Source organism: Protopterus annectens, chromosome 8.part0 (genome assembly GCF_019279795.1).
Source record: "Protopterus annectens isolate FY-2018-M chromosome 8.part0, PAN1.0, whole genome shotgun sequence".
In the NCBI taxonomy this organism is placed as follows: Eukaryota; Metazoa; Chordata; order Ceratodontiformes; family Protopteridae; genus Protopterus; species Protopterus annectens.
In genome coordinates, this window is record NC_056741.1 from 1,259,834,340 (window position 1) to 1,259,853,697 (window position 19,358).

The window sequence follows — 19,358 nt, forward strand, 5'->3', positions numbered from 1 at the left end:
GAAATTCCCTTTTCACTGATACCATTTTACAGTGATGCAAGCAAGCCACAGCAGAAGAATAACCGCCTAAATGCATCATCACCACTGAAATATATGCTGAGCTGTAGAAAGTATCAAGGCAAAAGTAAGCAAACTGACTATTAACCCTAACACACCTGAAAGTCGCAGTCCAATAAGTAGTACTGGTGTCTTGCTGTACGTAATTTTGCAGAATGATGACTTCTTTTCTGTTCTAGCAGGAGGAACGTTATAGTAGCAGCCATCTTCATTTTATTTTACATTAACTTACATCAGTAATGCCCGCTAAGCAGGAAAAAGAATTTTGCCATTATTCCTGTTCCTGCTGCCTAACCAATGTGATACAACAGTAGTTAGGACTTTGAACATCCCTTTTCAGTGTTACTTACACTTGTTTCTAAACTAAACTAGCTGCTGACAATCTCCCCTCTGAATGCCTAAAAATAGCTGCTGATCCCCTAGCATATCCAGTCTCTATCATGATTAACCAATCCCTATCAGAATGCTATGTCCCAACTCTGCAGAAAATATCCCACATCATTCCCCTCCACAAAGGTGGCTCCTCCATTGAACTCTCCAATTTCCGACCCATAGCCATCCTCTCCCCACTTTCTAAGATACTCGAGAGATGCATTCATTCTCAAGTCCTAGATTACCTCCTAACTAATAACCTCCTCTCCAGCACACAACATGGCTTCAGACTGTACCATAGCACTACCACCACCTTACTCTCTTTCACTAACACTATTCTTCAACATAAAAACAGTGGCTTATACTCCTCTGCTACTTTCTTAGATCTATCCAAGGCTTTTGACATGGTCTCACACAAACAACTAATCTCTGTTCTCACTGATCTATCCTTTTCCCAATCAGCTACTGGCTGGTTTCACAGCTACCTAACAGGCCACCTACAATCCGTTGTTTAGCATAATGACATATCTCCACAACTCCCTGTCACTCTTGGTGTTCCCCAAGGATCCATCCTTGGACCTCTACTATTCTCTCTCTTCAACAATAATTTATTCACTGCCACCAAACAGGCCTCTGTCATGCTGTATGCAGATGATTTCACCATCATCTGATCAGCCCAATCCCTACCCGAACTGCATAAAATCACTCAGGATGCCTTTACCTCTGTAGAAACTTGGCTATATAATGCCCAGTTAATACTCAACCCAAACAAGACTAAACTCCTCATCTTCCAACCCTCAAAATCTAACCTAACCAACTCCCACGTTAATATTACAGCTAATGACAACAATATAATCTCCCCCACAGAACATACCAAACTACTTGGTGTTGAGATTGACAACTGTGTCAGATTTGACATTCACATTTCCCTAATCATAAAAAAAGTTTACAAAAAACTAGGGGCTTTGTAGAGAAATAAGCAATTCCTCACCAAATCTGCCAGAATCTCAGTTGCCAGTTCCTACCTCACCTCCACCCTACTCTACACCTCTCCTATATTTACCATCCTAAGACAAAGCGACCTAAATAAGCAGAAGTATTGTTACAACAAAATCGCCAAGTTTGCTGCAGGAACTACCTATCACAGTCACCACTGTATCTCACTCACTGAACTTAACTGGCTTGAACTCCCACAACTTCTTCAGCTAAATCAACTCTCCCTTGCTCACAAGTTAGTGAACTATCCTCTTAAAATCCCATCCCTCCAAAATCTACTCCAGCCCTACCATATCACCAGACTGCTATGCTCCAGCAGCAAAAATCAACTCCAAGTAACCAAAACCAAGAACCCATCTGGGGTTGCTCTTTTCTCCTGCACTATATCCAAATTATGGAACAGGGTCCTCCTCCTCTCAATAACCTCTATACATTCATGCACTCACTTCAAAGATGCACTAAAAACTCACTTAAAAAAATCACTGGTTATGTCTTGCTCCAAGCCAGACTAGGGACCCTCTTTCTCTATCCCCCCAGCCACTTAGACACCCTGCATGGTTCACTTTCACCACCTATTCCATCTATACTACTTACTCCTTTATTCTTCCCCTACTATTTCCTCCTAATCTCTGAACCTGCTTACTCCACCATCTTTCCAAACACAGCTATATATCTCACTTAGTTTACAGCCATAACTGTTATGTCCAATAAGCTTTATGACTACATCACTGCTGTCACTGTTACTATTGTTCTAATGTCAATATGTACCATCACAGATGTAACCAATACTCCTATGTATATATGAATGTATACTCCATGTATATCCGTTGTTCTCATGTATCTATGTTACTCATATTTTACATTTGTGGCTTATGCTGGCATTGTTAAATTGCATTTTTTTTATTATTAATTTTGTAATTAATGTATCACTGTGTGGAGCTTTTCTTCCCAGGCGTCCGCTGAAAAAGGACCTGTGTCCAGTCGGACTGCCCCGGTAAACAAATGTAAAATAAATAAATAAATAATAAATAAATAAATTTATATGCCCAGTCCTGTATGCATATTTATTCATGAAAAAATAGACATTATAAAGTCAATGTAAAGTAAAAATGTAAGGAAGAAAGGTCATATATAGAAAGAAAGTTGTGATAGAGTGGAAAGAATCAGTTGGCATTTAACCTCATCTGCATGTAAAGTAATATATTCAGGTCTTGTGTCAGTAAAGAGTTGAAATTTCCATTTTAGAACAAGTAAAAACATTGGCTGGATTGACACTATGAGACCATACAGTAAAGAGCTGAAAATTCCTTTTAGGTGCAAGTATACATTTGATAGAGGGATTGATGCTATGAAAATGTAATATTTTCTGTGTGGGAAAAGGAGAAATGTATAAAGAAAATCAGATGGTGAATTATGTTAGCAGTCATAAAATGGCATATGCGGAATCCTACATAATCAGTCTTGTTTGCACAAACATATATTACAACTATAAAATGATTCTGGATTCCTCATAAAAAATACATCATTTTATGTTGAAGTTTTTTTTTTTTTTTTTTGGAAATTTCTACACAGATCATCTATCATTCCACATGTACTTGAAATTATGTATACAAAAGAAGATATCCATTGTCGGAGGTAAAAATCTTTACTCAAAACAGACTTGCAGAATATGGTTTGTAATTGTAAAGTTGTACAACCTTTTGGGGGTAAAAATCAATGTTTCTTGCAAGTACTGTTGTCTGATAAATTTATATTAACTAAACTTTTGGTATTGTTTGGATGTATACCCAAGTTTTAATTCATATGTCTCTGGGGCTTATTAACAATTACCAGGAAAATTACTATAAACAATTTGAAAAATGAGGTTATGTCTTCATTTACAGAATTTATAAGTATCGTCACTGGTGTGTGCTAAAAATACATGTCTATTATTAAGGTGGAAACAAACAAAATAGCCACAGACTATAATTACTGGATAAAATTGAAGTTACTTGTTGTTGGTGTTGTTGTTTGTCTTTCGGCTTTTCCTGGTTAGGGGTCGCCACAGCGGAACTCCGGTCTGCTAATGATTGGCAGTAGATTTTCCCGAACGCCGAGGTGCCAGCTCGACATCCAACCTTCAACGAAGGCACGTCCATTTACGCATGTCTTTCGAAATATATGTTCTTTGAGTAGTTTATATTGTTTGGCTGTTTAGTCTTAGTAATACAGGAACTGATGCAGACACTTGTATATGTTATTTATTTTATCATTTTAGTGTGTTTGTTCCTATATATAAAATTTCTATAAAAATATTACAAAAAAGGAATGTACTACAGAACAGCTGTGTGATATGCATAGAGTGTGGGAGTTCCATAAATGATTTTTATTTTCTCTTTGCTAATGTTTCTTTATGAACTGAAATTTTTGACTTCTGCTTCTGATTTCTTCTTCCTCTTGCCTTCTACCTACTGTTGGCCTGGAATTTGATATGGCTAGCTGTGATGTAATTCTGTCTGCCTGAAATTTGCTGTAATTAGTTGTGAAGTAATGACTAGAGAGCTATAAGGTGGGAAAAAATTTGGGGAGGAGAAATATTTCAAAATACAGAATCAAGTCTTGTGATAAATGCTAGAGGGTGTAGGGGAGAAGCTTCTCACATGAGGGGTGCAGGGAGGCATAGCCCCCCTCCTACTTAGTTTGAGTACATATTGTCTTCTGGAGAGAGTTAGTCATTGGTATTGCAACTAGTTTTTGGTAACATACAATATAAAACAAATAAGGTGGGGGCCCCCCTCAAGTATATATACTAACTCCAGGATTGCACTACAGTGGGGAAAAGGGCATATAACTTTTACTTGCCTTACAGTACTCTACACAGTGCCATATATACTAAGTTCAGTTCAGTGAAATGAGAGTCAGTGAAATGACTTTTCAGTAATTGCTGTTTTCAGTGAAGTGGTCGTGGTGAAATGAAATTCAGTGAAATGAGATTCAACTAAACAAAGTAGACCCATATATATATATATATATATATATATATATATATATATATATATATATATATATATACAGTTATGTTTCATTTGATCTCAAGTTCATTTGATCTAAATACAAAAATAGTGGCCCATTTGAACACATATTCATTTGATTTAAACTACAAATGACTGAATCTCATTTGATCAAAAATATGTTAGCCTGTAAAAAATGACTGTTGGTTTGGTTTTGGAGTGATGGAACTATAATGCAAATTACTGTTAATTAGTAGTGCTACATTGCTCCTCCCCACTGTTAAGTTGTACCTCCATGTCTACACAATTTGAGTATGTGTGTCAGCAATGATTCAGTGTGTCAGGAGTATTCTCTTATCTCCACATTGTGTGATTTTGAAGTTAGTATATTTAAATTATTGGGTGTAGGGGAGAAGCTTCTCACATGAGGGGTGCAGGGGGGCTTGCCTCTGCATAAAAGCTTTTAGAGACATATTTAATGTACGTGACATTTTCATGTTGTGATTTCTATCAAGTGGGCCACTGTTTTTTTTTTTTTAGATCAAATGAACTTTCAATTAAATGAACAGTAATTATACATATGTGGTACAGCGGCAGCATTGTTGCCTCACAGCAAGAGGTTCTCCTGTTCGATTCTCGGCTGAAGTGCCTTCTGTGTAGAGTCTGCAAGTCCTCCCCGCGGTCGAGTGGCCTCCGAAAGACATGCGTGAATGGGCGTGCCTTCGCTGAAGGTTGGCCGTTGGGCTGGCAACACGGCACCATAAAAATCGACTGCCAATCATTAGCAGATAGGTGTTCCACTGTGGCGACCCCTAACCAGGAAAAGCCGAAAAGACAACACACATGGGTTCTACAAGATGAATGCTATCTAAGTGGTCAACAGCTATCTTTTGCCTCCATTTTGTTGACATATCAGCTGGTTGATGGTGCTGAGGTGGGATTACTGTAATAGTGGGCCTGGGGTATATGCCATTTCCCTGCTATTGTGTAATCAAGAAGTTGAAATATATAGTTGAGGGGATGCAGTGAGGTGTGCCACCCTGCAAAAAATGATGTTTTATGTTTCTTCTTTATTATTTGCAGCACGCATGTCTCACTGTTGCCAATGTGTGTACTGCTCAGGGTTTTTGTGATGATCAGTGCTGCAATGTTTTGCAGGTTGTACAAACTCAATGAAAAAGGAGAAAATGAGAGAATGTTAAAATCACTTTTCACTTTCTCCTTCTTCTCGGAGTCTTACATATCACTCAGTATGGGACCTAACTAGTGCTGGTATTTTAGATGTTGATCAAGGCAACCCAGTGACCTTCCAGTTATGAGATTCTGTTTGTCTCTTTACTAAAAGTTGATAAACAGTACATTTTCCAAAATGGATATCTTGAGGAAATGCTAAAAAATAGGAGAACTTGGTTTAGGGATTGTTTGCATATATTTTAGTCCCTCTGTCATACATCTGGAACTGACCTTTGCTCAAATCCAGTTAGAACAGGACTGGAGAGAACTATGAAATGTGACAGATGTCCACAGTGTCAATACATTGACACCTCACATTTCTTTAAACATCCGGACAGTGGTAGACTTTGGGATATTAGAGTAGACACAGACTGCAACAGTAGGAACATCGTGTATGTGGCACACTGTGTCAAATGTTTTTGTTATTACGTGGGCAAATCGAATCGCTCTTTGCGTGAACGAATCAGGGACCATTATTATTGTGTGAATAGAAAAGATGACAGCAGTGCTATAGCCAAGCACATTCTTGCCACGGACCCTTCTCATGTGTTTTGGTTTCAGGTTCTGCATCAACAACATATCCTCTAGGATGGGTGACATTGTTAATAGAACAGAAGAGGCAGAATTATGCTGGATTCTGAGGTTGGGAGCACACAAAGGGAGGGGATTGAATGAGATGGTTTCCCTCAAACCCCATCTAAAAGGGAAACCTTTACGTTAATTCATCTTCAATATTCTGAAGTCATGTTTTGTGAGACATACATTATGTCTCCTATTGGTATATTGCTCTGTTGTCTCATATATTTTTTATATTTTTTCATTTTTATTTTTTCTCTTTTTTCTTATTTTATATTATTTTATTCACACTTTTATGTGCATGGTCTGCACATTTGTGTCAAGTCTTGTTTTTGGTCAGTCTATACATTCATGTGAGCACATTTGGCGTCCCGTCATGTGGACTGTCTTGACCTGAGGACGTAATGTAGTGGTTATGTACCAAGTAATGCTAGAGAGACTTGGACATTAGGTTTTCTATGTGGAGTTGGCAAGAAAAAATTTTTTTCTTTTTCTTTTCATTCTTACTGATTGTGCAGTTTGCACCTTTTGTACACAGGCACTTGTTTAGTAGTTCATGCCTTAAGCAATCTATCTAGATTGCATGTTTTTTAATATTTTACCTCTAGCTTGCCATAGACTTAATACGTGCCTCCCCTGTGTTTGGTGATGTGGTTGCGTGCAATCGTAGACGCAGCGCAGTGGTTTCCGTTGGATTTACTTTTGAATCACGTCACATTGGAGAAGCTTGGATGTTTAATTTTGTATACTTCTTATGCAGAGTTGGCAATGTTAATATTTTCTGCTCTGCAACGGGGCTTGCCTGCACTTATTGTGCGTAGGAGTCTGCCTAATGCCATATGGATTAATTTATCGATCTCATCTGTTTTGCTACACAAGTTGGTGCGTTTTTAAGAGGTCTTCACTTGTATGTATATATATATATATATATATATATATATATATACATGTTTACCTCAGTACTCTGTTAGATTTTGTATTTAGTCTATGCATTATATATTTGATGCATTTATGGCTTTTCGTTATGGTTGTTATTGTACGTAACAATTTCAGGGAGTTTTGGATGTCAACAATTGTACATATATTTCTATGAGGAGTTGAATAGGGTGCTATTTACTTCTGATTTTTCTTTGTGAGGGGGCGTATTTGCACTCTTTGTACATAGGCATTGATGCAGCACTGCAAGGATTTAATATTTGCCTCCATTGATTGGTTTGTCTTGTATTATGCACTATTTAAAGAATATGTGAATCTAGATGTTCACAGGTTAATCCGTTCTCTTTAACTTGATCAGCATATATGTTTTACCTGGGTATGTTGATAGATGTATTTTTAACAGTTTTTAAATAGTTTTGCTGTAAGTTTTCCAACTGCAAGTTTTTAATTGTAAGTTTTTTCAATTGCTAATTCATTAATTGGCGTAATAGTTAAATGGAATAAATTATACACATAGAGGCATAGGTTCCGGTCTATACGTCACATGATTTTTATGGAATGCTTCATTGGTTGTATTTGAATTTATAGATGTACTATGATTGGGGGATGGATGAGATTGGTTGTATAAAGCTGTTTTAATTATTATTTTAAAATATCTGATGAAGCGGTGTTGGTCACCGCGAAAGCGCTCATAATAAACCTGTTTTGATACTTCATTCCTTAGCCATTTTTGCTGATACGGACTTTCTGAAGGACTCAGTCTCTTATTTGCTGTTTGGATCAGAGTATTGAATTGCAGTTCTGTTACAAGCTGTTGGGGTAACTCTGTTTATATTATTTACATCAACGATTGAGTGGTGATAGCTCCTTCCACATTTGGATTTTTTGGTGTTTCATACGTAATTTGCATTCTTGGGTGTTTTGTGATATATTTTATTAGGAAAACAAATGGAATGGTCTGTTAAACACTAGTAAATGTTTTGGAAAGTAGGAAACAAATAAAAAAGACAACAATCTATGAGAATTTTGCTGGAAGCATGTCTATAAGAAACCTTACCTCAGGTAAAAAAAATGAAAAATAAGGCAAAATGAGAGACTATATTTAGTATCAAAGCTTGGGGTGGTGGTGTTGATGGATGAGAAAATATAGCAGCACATTTTATTATTATAAGAAAAGACATGAAAATGTGGATTTTAGAAAAATATATTAAATATTTATTGCTTAACTCAGGTTACTTTAAAGAATATTGTTTATGGTCTGGATAATAAAGAAAAGGGAGATTTAGAATAGACATTGGCAAAGGTATTTGTAATAGTATTTTGGAAGATATGGGTGGGGAGATACAAGCTGATGTTATATAGTGGAAGATATAGGTAGGCAGACCTTGCTATTATAGGTTCATAGGTTCATACTAGGCTATCTGCCCTATGGCATTTATAAGCCTAGTCAGTGTGTGTTTGGCTTTCGCCACCCATTTTAAATTAATTTTGCTATGCCCTTTTTCGAGGTTAGTGTACTGTGCCTCTGTCTAACAGTGACACAGAAGTGATACCCGGGGTAAACCTATGATCTCCCATCCACTCATCAAGATTCCTCTTGAAGAGAGTCAATGAGGGACTCTGCCTAACCTGGACTGGGATTTTATTCCAGAGTGAAGGGAGCATCTGGGTTATAAATCTGTCCCTCCAGCATGCCCTATTTATTTCAGTGCTGAGGTTCAAGTCTCTCGAGCGCGTGGCTCGATGGGATTTGGATTTTCTGAGGTGTAGCATGTCCATTAATTCCGGGTTGGACATTGCTTTATACGTCAGGCACAGATTGCCTCTGAGCAGGCGGTATGCCACTGAGTAGAGCTGGAGTTTCTTTAACCGGGCAGCATATGGCATCTGTTTGAGCCCTTTGATCCTCTTGGTGAGGTACTTTTGGGGTCTTTCCAGTTGCTGCAGGTGTCTGGTAAGGTACATCCCAAAAGGAGCATTGTACTCAATTATGGGCCTGATGAGGGATGAATAAAGAGGTATGATGACCTCCCCTGATCTAGATGTGAATCCCTTCATGATTAGGTGGGCTATATAAAATGTTTTTCTAACCACTTTGGCCACATGGTTGTCAAATGAGACATTGCTATCAACTTGGGTCCTCAGGTCCCTAACTACTTCTTCTGTACTTAATGGATTACCACTTATGTGGTAATTTGTGGGCACTTTGTTTTTGCCAAAGGGGATGACTATACACTTTTTGGCGTTTAGCTTGAGGCCATGGCTCTGTCACCAGTTGTTTGTTTCTATGAGGCCATTTTGGAGGATGCTTGTGTCGGCTCGAGAGTCGATTATGGTGCCCAGTTTGCAGTCATCTGCGAACCTGGTCAGCCACAGTCCTTCCGTGTTGGCCTGTACTTCCAAGAAATATATACTGAACAAGAGAGGTCCCAGGACTGAGCCTTGTGGGACGCCACTTGTAACTGGTTTGGAGTTTGACATGGCTCCAGTAATTCTAACCATGTGGGTTCTGTCCTTGAGCCAGTTTGCAACCCATCTAGTGACATAGGGGTTTATATTTAAGCTGGTGAGCTTATCTATAATGTCCGAGTGGGGTATTGTATCGAAGGCTTTTGCGAGGTCCAGGTAGGCTGTGCGGACCACCTTCCCCTCGTCAATGGCCTTGGTGACGGTTTCAAAGAAATCGACCAGGTTTAAGAGGCAGGATCTGCCCTTAACAAAGCCGAACCGGGTTGGATCCAGTGTCTGTAGGTTCCCAATATCTTTATTTATGAGGTCCATGATGATCCTTTCCATAGCTTTGCAGACCAAGCTTGTCAGGCTTATGGGGCAATAGTTTCCAGGATCCGTTGAGGCACCACTTTTGTGGAGAGGGACCACTGTTGCTGTACGCCACTCTTTGGGTACATATCCTGTAGTAAGGCTGAGATTGAACAGTAGTTTTATGTTTGGGTTTAGCTCTTCTTGGAGTTCATGTAGGATGCAGCCCGGGACACCGTCTGATCCCATTGATGCTGCGTTTTTTGCTTTGGAGAGGGCGGCTCTTACCTGAGCATCTGAGATGTCAGGGGGGCAGCACTCTGCTGCGATAGATATTTGCCCTTTTGGTGGGGAGGGGGGGGTTTGCTCTGAATCTGTCAGCTAGGATGTTGGCAATGTCGGTGGGTTTGGTGTATTTTGTGTCATTTTGGACTAATTCTGAGCATATCTGGGAATTCCCACCCAGGTTCCTAACATAACTAAAGAAAGCCTTGTGATTGTCCTTAGTGTCCTGTGCAATTTTTCTCTCGAAGCTGGCCTTAGACGATTTTAGATATAATAATAATTAGGGAGAATAAGACATTGCATGAAGACATAAAGCATTATGGACATGTGATTGGAAATATGATTTAAAACTTAACTCATCTAATTTTTAAACACTGTTCACTGTAAATTGCTTTATTTTGTTAAGCACATTTGACATTACGTTATACAAAATCATAGAAAGTATAGAATATTATGCCTGAATTTTCAGTTTATTTGAATGAAAGCCTCTTTTTCTCCTTCCATTAAGTGCCATATGCTTTTTAACATCCATTTAAGCTACCACTGGTTCAGGCAGCAGCTGGAAGTCTCATTCAAAGGACTGCACCTCGGTTGTGCAGTATCCTCATACTGTAGGTCACTGCCGGTATTGTAGTTTGAACCCAAGCACCTGTTATGGCAGATAGTCCACTATCCTCTGATTTCTCCAGAATCAGAAGCTAGTGCCGTCACATTCATTCTGTGAAAAGCCATCTGCGCTACTGCATACAGTTCTGGAGATATTTTTTCTGAAGGAATTGATGTAGTCCATATGACAGCTATAAAGTGGTACAGGATTTATACCAGAAACTATATACAGACTTACTAAAATCATTTAATATGTGTAATAAAACTGAGGCAGAGGATGAGATGTCATAACTGCTTTTAATCTTACATTTTTTTTAAATTAAGATAATCTCTAGAGTCCAAGAGCTTTAATTCTTTCAGCAAAGAGGTGTCACAGAACTTGAAAATTACTTTTTTATTTCAAAAAATTCAAGAAAAAATATGGTGGATTATTTATTTATTTTTTTTTTCAGAGAGGGCAATTAGTGTATGGAATATATTTCTTAAGATGAGTAGGTTTAGAATTGTTAATTGAAAAATATATTGACAGATGCAAACAGTAAGTAAAAGTAAATTATTTTGCCCTGGGAAAATCTGTAGCTTACAAGTAGGGCAGGACAAGAGGCAAACTAGATGGACTTATTTTTTGTAATCATATTCTTTGTTTCTGTGGCTTTTTATATATAAAATCTTGTTTTAGGATGCAAAACCAAATACAGAATAACTTTTCAATTTTCATTCCTTTTTTAGGACAAATCCTGGATAGGGAAGTCTCAAAAGCAAATCCAGATATTGTACTTGAGCTGGGAACCTATTGTGGATATTCTACTCTCCGCATTGCCAGGCTGCTGAAGCCAGGAGCTCGCCTTCTTACCGTGGAGTTTAACCCTGCTTATGCCAAGGTTGCAAGGGAGATAATACATTTTGCTGGTGCAGATGACAAGGTGATCTCATTATTCTACTTTGTGAATAAATTATGTCTTCTTTACTTCTTTTACAACAGGAGAGCTTTTGTTAAAGAGAATGTGAAAGCCTGAGTACTGAAATTGTTTTGCAGAGTCTTTTAGCTGTAACCCCCTTCTTACAAAGCATAGGACTATAGTACCCCTGATAAGTCAGTTCAGCTATTCTGTATTTAAGCACATTCAAATGTTGCTGTTTTATGGCTATAAAAAATTTAATGACTCAGTTTTTATTATGGGGAATATGATATGATAAAGAACCAAGTAGTAATGCAGGTAAAAGATATTTGATTAGGATGTTTCACAACAAAAAAAACTACATTTAGATTTTGACAAAAACCCTAACCTGTGTAAGCATTTTTCCTTAAGGTGCAATGATCTTGGAGATGATTAAACAGAGGCAAGTGGATGCGGTGAACAAGCAGCACATAGCTGGAGGTTTCAAGATATTTATCTTTGCTCAGGGAATGTTTGAGTTACACCCATGGGTTTGGTGGTTTCCCTACTCTACACTGAAGAAATAACATCAGCCTGTGTAGTCTTCTTCACTTTCTCCTTCCCTTCATTGCTCCTGTAGTGCCAGGGCAGCTAATAAAAACCTAGTTGACTGGGTGCAATCAAGACTCTATCCTTCTGCACCATAGACCCAATCACTTTTAAAGCTACATGTGAAGAATACATTCCAGAGAAGTTTATTCATAATAGGAAAACTTGATACTTTACCATACACCATCATACACTGATTTATCCCACTAGTTCATTTCTTTCATTTATATCCAGAGGTAAAGAAACAGTTTCATATTATGTTACCTCCAAGTGATCATGCATTACAGAAAACTATTAAATAAATGCAATGTCATTCATTTAGAAGAGCTAGATTATATGAAGGAATGTATAACTTTACAGGAAATCAATACCCCAGATATAAAACTGATAAAAAATACAATATAAAACACTGGGTAATATCACAAATAGTTGGTAAAAGTATATAATGATTTAGTGACAGAGCATAGCTGGTCAAAACAAAATATTAATTTCAAGAATAACCAGGACTGCATTTATTTCCGAATGCTATAAACACTTCTAATCATTAAATCTAAAATGTAATGTCAGACTTATACTGAAAAGTAATATATTGTGAACTGGAAAAGAAAACATAGATACCATATTTCTGTAGAAATCTCCCATATCACATAAGGACTTTAGTAGAGGGTACTGAAAAATAAGTTATCAATTAAAGCTAAAGATTCAGCAAGTGTGAGTCTCACGATAGTAAACAAATGTCATCATTCTAATTCATTCAATTAGAATTGCTGATTCAGGAGTTAAATTACAAATGCTTAATACAATTGTCATCGGACCAGGTATATATTTTAGGCATCCCTCAGCTTGATCATACAGCATTCATGATTCCCAGTAAATCCATTTAGCTCCCAATACCACCTACAGTAATACCCTATATAATTCTGGTGGTGGTGGGGGAGTTGCTCCTTCTAAAGATGACAGTGGGAGGAAAACCAGAATGGTAAACATGTCTTATTTCTAAGCAGTGAGATGGCAGATCTAGTAGTTATCTGAGTATCATACATGGTTGCTAAGAATTTTGTTTTAATATTCATCTGTAGTCCCCACCCTTTCTGGGTTTGATGACAACATGCAGTATATCATGTGCTCATCTCTACGCACACACACACACACACACACACACACACACACACACACACACACACACACACACACACACACACACAAACACATGGGTCTATATCAGATTACTGAAGAGGCATTACAGCGACTGCCTCTTCATCGACACGAAAAGAGCGAACCGCAAATTACGTGAACGGCTGAATCAGTGATTTTTTTTCCCTAGAAAATCACTTGGCCATCAGCATAAATTTGCCCCTTTCCCCACTGTAGTGCGATCTTGGAGTTGGTATATTTAGTTAGGGGGTATGGGGGGCAAAGTCCCCCACATTGGGGGTGTGGGGGGGGCATAGCCCTCCACCTTGAGCTATTTTTAGTAATATTTAGTTTCTGTCCAGATCAGTGATTTTTTCTTAGGAAAGAAATCACTGATTCGGCCATTCGTGTGATTTGCAGTTCGTTCTTTTCATGTCGATGAAGAGGCATTCACTGTAATGCCTCTTCAATAATATAATATAGACCACACACACACACACACACACACACACACACACACACACACACACACACACGCAAACCATGAATATCTGTTTTCACCCACATATCTAAACATCGTCTTCTTTTACTGTGCTGCCATGGAATGAATCCCTTAATTCAGGAAACCCGTTTTCCCAGTCTTTGAAAGGAGCCAGTTCTTGTGTGGAAGGGATCAAATCTTAATCCTTCCCACAAGATAGGTTAGCCACTATTGAACACTCAGTCCTCTCTTCATTGTCAACTGTTTACCAGTCCCACACCCCTATGTTTGGCACCAAAGCTAGAGTGCCATCTACCTGGGCCACAGAGCTACTTCAGGCTAAAAATATCAATATCAATGCAAAAACAGACTTTTTAAAGTTATTTTCAACAAGATTAACATTTCCCAATCTGTATCTGGTAGGAGAATATTGTAACATTTCTGTTATCACACAAGACAGAATTCAGAAAATGTTTTTGGTTTTACAGTTGAAAAAAAAAATATTTGGCTTCCTTCTTTAGACTTAGAGTGACAACTGAGAAATTCACATAAACCGTATTGATTTTACTGTTAATGGGGTTAATATATATATATATATATATATATATATATATATATATATATATATAGATGTGCGTGTGTTTACATGTTTTACATAGTAATGGGGTCCTTAGAACATGAAGCAACCCATGTAAACTATAACTGCATTATATTATCTGACTATGCTAACTTTATATTTAAATAATAGCCAAATAAATTGTTTTATTTATCAGACTTAGTCATTTAAATGCAGATCTCATCAAGACTGGAAAACAGTAAACAACGCTGGAAGAAAAAAAAAAAACTTTTCAGTACAAATTGGAAAGGCTCACTTAATCAATCTGCCTTCAAAAACTAGACTTCAGCATAGTTTGATTATTTACTCATCTTTACAAAGCAAAGGTGATAGTAATGAAGTCTTTGAAGAAGTAAACATTCTGAAGAATGAAGAGACCAACAAAGAAGGTTATACTGTCTAACAATATATTTACAAAACAAAAGTTTCTTATGATGTATACACTGATGAGACATTACAGTACTGGTACAGCAATGTCATTATACACATGGCTGGCCTTAAAATGTTAGTCTAGGAAAAAGAGCCCCATGACATCCTGTTACTGTCCACTGCTCCCCATGGCAAATCCTCTGCAACCCCCTCCCCCCATCTTTGCCAACACACCATCCATATTATTTTTTATTCCTTTTCTCCATTTTGTCTTACTCTTCAGCTTTTTCCTGAATGCTGTCAATATGTCATACCTAGCCAGGACTATACTATAATTTCTATGTAGGAAATAATTGAATTAAGCTGGACATCTGAAGAGATTAGGCTCCTAGAAGCCATGGGGTTATAGATAATATGAGGTGCATTTTAGAGCTTTTTGAAACCTTATGATCCAGTGATAGCCTGAACAAAAATCGAGACTAAGGAATTTCAGTCTTTGTTTATCTGTTAAGAAATAAATAAGTGGTGTTTAAGATTTAACGTTCATAGCTGACAAAATAAACTGAGAAAAAAATGCTTGCAAGAATAATTAAATCATATCTTGGAATAGGTATCTGCCTTACTACCCAGCAAAAAAGTAGTCTACTTTTGTGCAACTCCCTGGTGTTAGATTGGAATGAAAGTGAAGGCCAAAATACCATAGTTGTATATGTCAAGTGGATACTTAAAGCATGCCTACTGTTCCCTCCTCCAAAAGACAGCCATCTTCTGTGTACCCCTGTGATGTTAGACTGGGGTAAAATGAGAAAAAGAAACCTAATGCAGTAACATTTCAACTTGTTGCTGTCAGATGTGTGCATATACAGTATGCCTCCTTGTTCTCACCCCCAAAGTAGTCACCTGGATGCACATCTGATGTTTGACTGAAAAGAAAGTGAAAAAGAAAATAATGATCACAGCAATGTATTCTAACTTGTTGCCCCCTATACAGTGCACTGTCCCTACACAAGCTATAGTGGCCTACTGTGCACACTTCTGAGATTTGATTATGAGGAAAGTTAAAGGGAAACAAAATAAATATTGACCACATTGTCCTTAGCCCTTCAGTCCCAACCTTCCCCCCAACACAAGTCATCGTGATATTCTATGTACATGTCTAAGCAGGGCTGATTTTAGACTAGGCAGGACCTAAGGCAGAGGCCTATTAAACCTGTTTTAAAGTCCACTTATACTCCCTAGGGAGTGAGGGCCGCCATGCCACCAAAAGTTCTGAGGATATGGATAGTCTGTGATGCATTTTGTGCTTCATCTTTGAAAGACTTAATTTTTTTCTGCTACTTTGAAAATTTATGTATGTGTATGACAACACTGTGTGCCTCCACATATAAAAATTGGTGATATTGATATGACAACACAGTGTGCCTCCACAGATTAAAAAAATTGGTAATATTTTCACACACACACACACACACACACACACACACACACACACACACACACACACACACACACACACATGCAAACACACACACGCGCGCGTGCGAGTGCACACACTGCATGCTTATCTACAGACAAATTTGACCCCTACTTTACTTTACTCTGTAAGATCTGTTTTGCCTCCTCATCTGAGCAACAACCTAAAATTACAATCTTATTAGCTATAACCTCTACATAGTATCATTCTACTTGTCCATCTCTCGTTTCCTCTTCTGATTCATATATTAGGGAAATAACTACAGATATTTGTAATCTTTGCTGTTTTAAAAATTGTTTTTTGCTTTTATTCATGTTTGCATTATAAAATACTGAAGCTTTTTATCTATTACTCTGAATAACAAATTGTAATACTGTGGGGCTTTTCTCCCTGGGCCCCCACTGAAAAAGGGCTACTCAGCTCACTTGGTCCATCCCTGTCAACAAATGTAAAATAAATAAATAAATTGGAGGAACTCCAATTTGCCTATGGCATATCTTTAGGATGTTGGAGGAAACCAGTCCATGTGAGACAGGGACAAAGAGTCAAAGCCATGAACTCAACCACAGAGCCAGATACTGTGAGATGGCAATGCTACTCACTGCACAACTATGCCAATCATCAGTTGACTTCACAGACATCCACCATGGCACAATAAAGACAGACACTTATATTGAAAAATGTGACCATCTGATTGTGATGGAAAGTAAAATAAATTATGGCCAACTTGTTACTCTTAAACATACTTCAACACCTCCCACATACACACACACATATATGAGCATAAGCCATATTAACAATCACTTTAGACAACTTTCAGCAAATACAATGCATTGTGTGACACTGCACTTCTATATCAGATCAATTTCTGTTTAACAGTAATCAAACAACAGCAGGAGTTAGTAACTTTTATACACAGATGGACTCCATAGCCATCAATTATGGATACTTTATTGACTGTGTAAACCTCAGATGTCTGATTGTGAATAATTCCCAGTTTGATTTATACAAAAGCATGCTTGTTATAAAGATAGATTAATGACTGTTTAAACTGATTATGATATGACAGTCAGTCTTTTCATCCACTGACACTCTCTACACATTGCTGACAGCATTCATCTCAGGTGTCTAGTTGTGTTAATGTGGAGAAAATAAAAATAATTATAATAGTAGCCACAGCAATGTATTTCATGTTTGTTTTACAGAAAAATACAATAGCTACAGTAAAATATTCCAGCTGACTTGCATGCTAGCCCTGCGAATCAGATTAATGACAGATTAAACTGAACAAACAACAAAATGGTCAGTTACTTTCATCTCTAGACAACTCCCCATCCAACAGTCAGAATTGCTTTGTTGACTGATTGTGTACAAATCAAGAGGTCTGATTGTGATAAAAAATTATAACGACAATAATATATTTCAGCTTTGTTTTAAGACACACAAAATAGCACTGCCAAACCCACCACCCTCTAGTAATGGCCACAGTAAGGCTTTTCCATGTAGTTTCATATAAGCAGTAGCCAAAGTATTCCAGATTGCTTATCACAAATCCCATTAATCCTATAAAGCCAAAATATTAAACAAGTGACAGCAGGGTCACTCATTTTCATCCAAAGACATCCTCCATTCCCAGCACATAGATTCTTTGCTGCCTTTCAATTGACTGACTAACTAACTAACTAACTAACTAACTAACTAACTAACTAACTAACTAACTAACTCATGTCATATCCTTTTTACACAATGAATGTTCAAAGACACAATTACTAGCCCTTTAGCTATCAACATTTTGTCTCCACCATGTGAAACAGTATGTCTCACAATATGGAACAAATGGGCAAAATGTGGAACACTTAAAATCAACTTCAACTAGAATGCTCACAAGACCATTAATAACTGTTTCTTCATACTTACACATATGTTCAAAGGTTATTTTGCTCTACTACTATGATTCATTATTATCTGAGCATTAACAATGAATGTGTGACAGACATATCTCTCAAACTCTCATTTCAATAATCAGATATGAAGCCAACAAAGTAATGGAGGACAAAGGCCCAAAAGCATGGACAGATTTTAACTATTGCTTTTATATACTTAGAGTTGCTAAAATAACACGATTTGCATTAGCACACATTCTCTAAAGGATGTAAAATCTGAAACCCATATGTCTGTCATTATGCAGTGACTGCAGTCCTCAGTTAATTGTCAGAAAATCAAATATTTTACAAGATACAGACAAGAAATATGAGACAATGTCACTGACATTCTGTGAAATCAGGAACAATTCAGATCTGTGGTGACAAACTCAATGTGGATGAGGAGCATTCAATGAAGCAGATACAGCTGAGAGATAAGGCTAGCTCAGTTCTGGAAAGTCATCCACTGCTCATACCTGGTGTGCCTCAGGGCTCTGTCCTGGGGCCCCTCCTGTTTGGCATATACTTCTCAGAAGTACAGGCAAGCACGGAAGGGCTGTGGCTGACTAAGTTTGCAGACGACTCCAAACTGGGTGCTATAATAGAGTCTCCGGCCGACATGGAGATCCTCCAGAAGGGCCTAAATGAGACTGATGCATGGTGTCAAAGCCATGGTCTCAAGCTAAATGCAAAAAAATGCGTAGTAATCCCCTTTGGAATAAACAGACTACCCGCAAACTACAACATAGGAGGTAATCCCCTGAAATCTGAAAAAGAAATAAGGGATCTAGGGAACCAAGTAGATAGTCAGCTTTCCTTTGATAACCATGTTGCCAAAGTGGTTAGAAAATCCTTCTATGTGACCCATCTGATCACGAAAGGGTTTGCATCAAGATCTAAGGATGTAATGGTGCCCCTCTACACTTCCCTCATCAGACCCGTTATTGAGTACAATGCACCAATTGGAATGTACCTGGCTAGACATCTCCAGCAGCTGGAGAGACCACAGAGGTACCTAACCAAGAGGATCACTGGCCTCAAACAGTTGCCCTATGCAGCACAAT

At 37.8% G+C, this 19,358-nt stretch overlaps 1 protein-coding gene across 5 annotated transcripts in view; it reads left to right on the forward strand.

The window, feature by feature from the left end:
* Positions 1-19,358, forward strand: part of LOC122809346 (catechol O-methyltransferase A-like) — a 321,593-nt gene that overhangs the window by 233,962 nt on the left and 68,273 nt on the right. For all 5 annotated transcript variants that reach the window (XM_044080760.1, XM_044080762.1, XM_044080759.1 and 2 more), the window contains one exon: positions 11,541-11,734. In XM_044080760.1, coding sequence (XP_043936695.1) covers positions 11,541-11,734 — 194 coding nt within the window. The remainder of the gene's footprint in view (positions 1-11,540; positions 11,735-19,358) is intronic.